Source organism: Ananas comosus, linkage group 25 (assembly GCF_001540865.1).
Source record: "Ananas comosus cultivar F153 linkage group 25, ASM154086v1, whole genome shotgun sequence".
NCBI lineage: Eukaryota > Viridiplantae > Streptophyta > Magnoliopsida > Poales > Bromeliaceae > Ananas > Ananas comosus.
In genome coordinates this window covers 759,918-766,282 of record NC_033645.1, presented here as the reverse complement: position 1 = coordinate 766,282, position 6,365 = coordinate 759,918, and the positions used below count along the sequence as shown (strand labels likewise).

The 6,365-nt window shown below is 40.3% G+C and overlaps 1 protein-coding gene across 1 annotated transcript; it reads right to left on the bottom strand.

Moving 5' to 3' along the window:
- On the bottom strand, nucleotides 383-4,863 carry LOC109703698. The gene is made up of 5 exons (XM_020224420.1): nucleotides 4,327-4,863; nucleotides 3,876-4,158; nucleotides 2,764-2,984; nucleotides 1,836-2,059; nucleotides 383-1,537 (listed from the first exon to the last, which is right to left on the bottom strand). The coding sequence occupies exons 1-5, from the start codon at nucleotides 4,861-4,863 to the stop codon at nucleotides 682-684; spliced, it is 2,121 nt and encodes a 706-aa protein (XP_020080009.1). The 3' UTR covers nucleotides 383-681.

The window sequence follows — 6,365 nt, the reverse complement described above, 5'->3', positions numbered from 1 at the left end:
AATGAAGTTAACTGAAAATATACAGCAACTTTGAATTCTAATCATCAAACATTTTACTATTTGTGTTAAGGATAGTCGGTTTCTTAATCAAAATTATTAATCAAAAAATCATGCTGGTGGCATGTCTTACAGATAATCTTGCTTAGTTTTCAATGCTAAAATCGTTCTTGTTCTGCACGCTTGTTCTGATAATAACAATTTGTCCTCAATATGTATTAAAACCCGAACTGTTATTGTTTTTCATCAACTTTTCAATCCAAACATTATCCTAGTAACCTCAGTTCTCAAAATGGTAATCATATATTGAGGGGAAAAAAAAACAACGAAGTAAAGGGATTGATTGAATCACATGGTCTAATGGATTCGAATTTCTACAAATTGAAACAAAACAAGGATTGATTGAATACTTTAAACCTTGCTTGATTCATTGTTCTTGCTCCCATAAAAAGTTAAGCAAATTCTTTCCAAGTCGGGTGTCGAAACAATACTTACAACAACAACAGTTGCCCACCAAAATGACCCTCCTAATCCTATTCCTATCTAACAACTACTTACAGAAGAACCTGAGTTAGAAACAAAGTCTCAAGAGGATCCAAAACTGGGGGCAGCACATAACACCTAATAATAATAAACCAATCACCTATTACCAAGCTTAATATACTGGAGGAGGACAACATTTTATCATCTACCATCCAATGCAATATGTGATTCCGAACCCTCGACACCATTTGGTTTCTCGCCAATCCTATCGGGAACCTTCGCCTCTTCGTTGTGCACCAGGAGCTCATCGTACAGTTTAAGGGACTCCTTCGAAAACTCAGTCAGCGACTCGAATATACTAGCCAAGCCTATCTTGAATCCGTTGAGAGTGACCTCATGGGTGTTCTTCATGCAGTCATGATGCTTCGCTTTCTCGCTCTCCCATTTCTTCCGCAAAGTGTTTAGCATCTCTTTCCTCTCCGACAAGCTCTCGATTTTTTGCTTCACATCCGACTCAGCTTTATACTCCAAAAGCTTGGATTCCACGACTTTATTCTCTGCTCTCTTGAAAGCAACAACCCTTTTATCGATCTCTTTTGCGAGGTTGTCGACTCTCCTCTTCTGTTGCTGCTCCTCCCCTTGCTTAACCCACAGAACCCTTGCGCTTCTAATAAAACTTCTCATAGCACAAGATACGGGCCTCTCGGTTAACTTATTTAATGCTACGAACCATTCATGGCAAAGCACAACCAAAGGGGGCAACTGGGTTTTATTACACGGAAGCGAGGATCTGCCTCGAGAAGAATAGACCATGTCGGACAAAATGAACCTTGACAGCCAGCCATCGAGTGCTTCTACGTAAGCCTTCTGAGCAGCGACATAGCTTAAAAAGGAAGCCCTCCAGTTCCGAAGCTCAGCCTCTAGTTTAAGCGTAGCATGTCGCTGATGGTCGTTACTGAATTTTCCATACGCGGGACATGTAAAGGAATTCACTTTGAACATTATTTGCTTCTGGATTTCGTGCGATTCTAGCATTACCTTCCATGTTCTCGTTAGGCTGCATAAAGAAAATAGTGGAAATACATGACTATCTTCATGAAACTATGCACGTTGGATCCATATTTTTCAAGTTTCGCAAATTTGGACAAAGTATCTTTTTATGAACCAAAATGCCCCTGCTGAGCTCTCAAATGGATAAATTCATCACAAGGAGAACTAGGATATTTCAGGTGGTCGAGAGATTTTGGTCCAAAATTGCAAAAACAAATATAAAATAGAAGTGGATTAGAATTGCAAAACAGAATGAAAAATGGGTGTTTTTTGCGCAATAATCCCAGTTAGGACCGTAAACTCACCCTTGCAGCAGCTCGATGAGCTGTGGCTGCAATTCTTCATCTCTCAGCTTCTGTATTTTCTCTGAGATTGATTCTGCTGAGCGTAGAGCCACCCTTATTCTCGTGTACAATTCTCTTACCACAGTTCTAGTTTTGTCGAGTACACGTGGATCGGCTCCTTTAGCATCTTGGTTTCTTAGCTGTGAGCACTTCTTCACATACGCTTGCCAGGTCCGATCGCCAGCCTACAGAAAAACTAATAGCGTTTTAAATAAAACATACTATTGTAAAGAATTTATTTTGCTCGAAAAGAGATCAGAAAAAGGTCTACACGTGTGATCAGTTTCAACAGGAAACTGATGTTACGAGAGGTAAAACCATATCACAAATTTAGCTACTTTCAGAAATTTCCACTCTTAGGGAAAATTCAACTGCTTGTCAACTCCATATTGTTTGAAAGTGAAATAGATAAGTATGATATGTAGTATATTACTCTAATCTTCTTTTCATGTGGAACCAATACGCTGTTTTTGGAATCCAACTACAGAGTTGTCATAGACATTAAATTTGGTATAAAATTAGTTAGAAGATTAAGCGCATTTTTGCCGTTCAAATAAATCAGAATGCTGACGTAGGATGCTGGACCTCGTTTTCCAGAGACACCTAATCGATAACAGAACCAATCCGAGTTGTGCCCTACTTGAAGCTATCGCATACAAGCTTCTATCGACATGGAAAATGAATCGCAGCATACCAACAAGACATATGCGTTCGAATATTAAATCAAAGTGCGTCAACATATAACGAATCTCAAAATGTTTTGCGCACTTAAGATCAAATTGCAAATGCTAAAGACAGTAGCATTATCATCTTCATAAACATTCCTTTTTTTTGCAGAATTAACTTCATGAACACCATGATTTATGAGGCATCAAAAGATGAAAGGTACCTTCACTTCCTCGTAAAGCTTCTTCTCCCAAGCAAATAACCTTCCAAGAGTCTGGGAGTGGCTTCCTGACGCCATGCCACCATAGTCATCGAATGTGTCGCTCCCACTCTCCGCCCACGACATGCTACTTGAGCTTGCACCAAGATGACTCCTATACGATGACGACAGAGACGAAGGAGAGCGATGCCATGTGATCGCTTGCTTTATCTTAGACGAATTTTCTGGCCGATGAGAGATGTTTCATAAGTTACATGATTATTCAAATAAAAGTAATAACAAAGTAACAACTCATGCAGTAAGAGTTAGTCTTTAGTTCCAAGTAGTCACAGTAGGCTTAATATGCACCTAGAGCAAATATCAAAGTTCATCAATAAGCAATTTGAAGCTTCTGAGTTCTAAGAAAGCTCATTTTGCATGGATTGACAGTAACAAGGAAAAGGGGCTCAAGATTAATGCCAAGCAAAAATGCTGCTTTAATCTTAGCAAAGAATAGTCAAAGGCTCTTTTTTCGGAAAAAGTTCATGCCAAATTCCAAAGGAACCACTTTATTTACTCAACTTTTGCATCATCTTTCTACTGAGTAGCATTTAGAATTTAGAAAGAACCATGAGCTAGCTTTATTGACTAGACACAGCATAAAAGGATAATCACAACAGGATAAAACTCCCAAACAGTAGAAAGGGAGAGGAAAAAAATATGTATATAAACCAAATTTTACCTCTTTTTTTTTTCCTGATCTTGTAGCTAGTAACAAGAAAGAAAAATGAGGGATATAATGAAAATATCAAAAAAAGCATTCTTACTCCCAATTTAAACCAAGATTAGAGGACATTTTGGTACCAAACTGAGATAAACCAAAAAAAAAAGCATAAAAGGGAGGAAAAGATCAGAAAAAAGAAAGAAAAAATAATTCTTAATGCTGTAAAAATGGTGGAAAAATGGAACAGCCTTTCACTTGGCTTCTTCTTTCCCACTTTCTCCCATGAATCCCCTCTCAATCACTAACACATCAAAGTCACAAAACCTCAAAAAAATGAAAAGAAGCTAAACAAATAATAATAATAATAAATCCGCTAAAAAGGGGGGGAAAAAGGAGAAAATAAAAATCCCACCTTTGATCTCATCAAGACCAGGTTGAAGGCTCGTTCTGTTGAGCTCGAGCATACGCGACACCTCCTTCCCCGAATCACACGCCCTCATGAAGTGGCCTCCCACCTCCCTAAGCGCTTCTAGAAGCTCCCTACCAACTCCATTACCCTCCTCCTCCTCCACCGCTTCGATCCCCTTCTCCTCCACCACCACCTCCACCCCATTAACAACCTCTTCTTCTCCTCCTCCTCCTTTCTCTTCCACCTCCAAAGGTGCCACCTTTTTCTTCTTCTTCTTCTCCTCGTCCTCCGCCATCACCTCACTTTCGTTTTCGTCTTCGTCTTCGTCTTCTTCAAGCTCGGGTATCCCCTCCTCCTCCCTCACCGCCCTCAAATCCTCCTCCGAGCTCCCTCCCCACCCTCCCACCACCTCCTCCTCCTCCTCCTCCTCCTCCGCCGCCGACGCCGCGCTCACCCCGTAGAACGGGTTGAAGAAGTCCCACCCCGCGAAACCCCCCGGCGGCGGCGGCGCCGCCGACGCCGCAACGGGGGCCTCCGAGAAGAAATACCCAGAGCCCATCTCCCCCCGTGGCTCCACCTCCTCGCGCGCCGCCTTCGTTTGGGCCTCCGCCTCCTTCTCCCTCTCCTCCGAGCTGGGGGTGGAGGCGGAGCGCGGGGACATGGCGGAGGGGTTGTGGGAGAGTAAAGGCGCCGCCTTTGGGGAGGAGGAGGAAGGGTCGGGGTCAGGGTCGGGGTCGGGGTCGGGGTCGGGGTCGGGGTCGGGGAGGGTGATGAGGATGGGGACGGGGGAGGAGAGGCGCGCGACGAAGAGGTCGAGAGAGGCGGCTACGGCGCCGAGGGAGCGGGCGTAGGCCCCGTGGGCGGCAGCGAGGGCGCGGCGGCGCTCCACCGCCGCCTTCACGAGGCGCTTCCGCTCGCGGCAGAGCGCCACCGGGTCACCACCTCCCTCGCCGGCGCCGCCGCCGAGCCTGGTGGCGGCGCAGTTCCCCATTGGCTCTCTGGGGTTGGTTTTGCAGAGAGGGGAAGGGGAAAAAGGTGGTTTTTTTTTTTTTTCCTTCTTTTGGGGTTTTTGAGGGTGAAGGGGTGGTAGTATGATGGGTTTTAGAGGAGGGTTTTAGGGAGGGAGAGAGAGAGAGAGAGAGAGAGAGAGAGAGTAGTGTTGGGTTTCACTCGAGTCAAAAGTGTAAGTGTCGGGATGTTTTATTTGTCAGGTAGTGTGGAGAGAGAGAGAGAGGGGGTAACCACAGTGTTGTTGAAAAAAATTCTAAAATATAAGGCTACTTTGCTGACGTGGTGTTTCTAACTTATCAACATATATTTTTAAAATTTACTCATTTAATTATAATTTTTAAAAAATATTTTTATTATATTTTTTATTTTAAAAAAATATTATTCACTGATTACAGATGATATGGTGTGACAATCATATAATAGACTTTCTATTCTTGATGAGCTAGCACGCAAATTTTAATTGGACTGCTAAAATTTTTTTCTAAACTGTTATTGAGCAATGCTCTCTCTCAACACCATCTCTAGTACAAGTGGCAAAGAGATTGGTGGTTGATACCTGAGGTCTCAAATTCGAATCTTAATTAATTCACAATTCCAAATAAGTTTATTTTCTAAATTAAATAAATAAAGAGGGCTACCTATCCCTAAAAAAAAATAATAATAAATAAAAATAAAAAGTCTAAGTTAGTTGTAAATCTTCCACCTCTTCATTCAAAATTAATAATTTTATTTTTAATATTAAAAATCTTACAAACTTTGTTTAAACCCTCTTTGCATATAAAGATAACATTTCTCAATGTTATTTTGATGAGTTCACCTGTAATGCAAGTAATAGTAAATAAATAGTATTTATTATTAATTACATTCTGTTTTGGCATATTATCACTAATTTGTCGATATTTAAATGTACTAAATCTAGTTTGATAATGTAGTGATTAAATGTGCTAATTTTGTACTTTAGAATATTCAAAATTTTTAGAAGACTTCTAATCTTTTCTCCTCTAAAGCTAAAAGATTATAATTGCTGCCGTGGAAATATATAAACACATATTTCTTTTGTGGTTATTGTCGCTGTAATTTTATAACATAAAAGAAAAAATAAATTAAAAGTGCATTAAAAATTTTAAATCTTCTAAAATATATATTTTTTAGCCACGACTTAACTAAACTCGGTGTTAGAAGCATCTTAAATTTATATTTATCATATAATCCACTAACTTTAGATTTTTATCAGTTTGCAATGACTAATAATAACTAGATAGGGTTTTTTTTTTTGGGAGAGAAAAAAATGCGTAGGTTATTTTATTAGCAAAGTAGAAGTACAACAAAGATGACAAAAAAAGTTAGACAGATGAACATGATTCGTAAAGTTACATTGGCAACATTATGAGAATCTGTATTTTGATCTCTTGCTCATTTATGCCAATTCGACTGCCGAAAAAATATTATATATTATTTTACGGGCTCTTAAATCAAATTGTT

What these genes read in the sequence shown, in the direction of transcription:
- LOC109703698 (XM_020224420.1), bottom strand. Translation starts at nt 4,863, where the DNA reads ATGGGGAACTGCGCCGCCACCAGGCTCGGCGGCGGCGCCGGCGAGGGA. An exon ending in AGCTTTACGAGGAAGTGAAG is followed by an intron (nt 2,060 to 2,763) that starts GTACCTTTCATC and finishes GTTTTTCTGTAG; the next exon opens with GCTGGCGATCGGACCTGGCA. An exon ending in CTCATCGAGCTGCTGCAAGG is followed by an intron (nt 1,538 to 1,835) that starts GTGAGTTTACGG and finishes TTCTTTATGCAG; the next exon opens with CCTAACGAGAACATGGAAGG.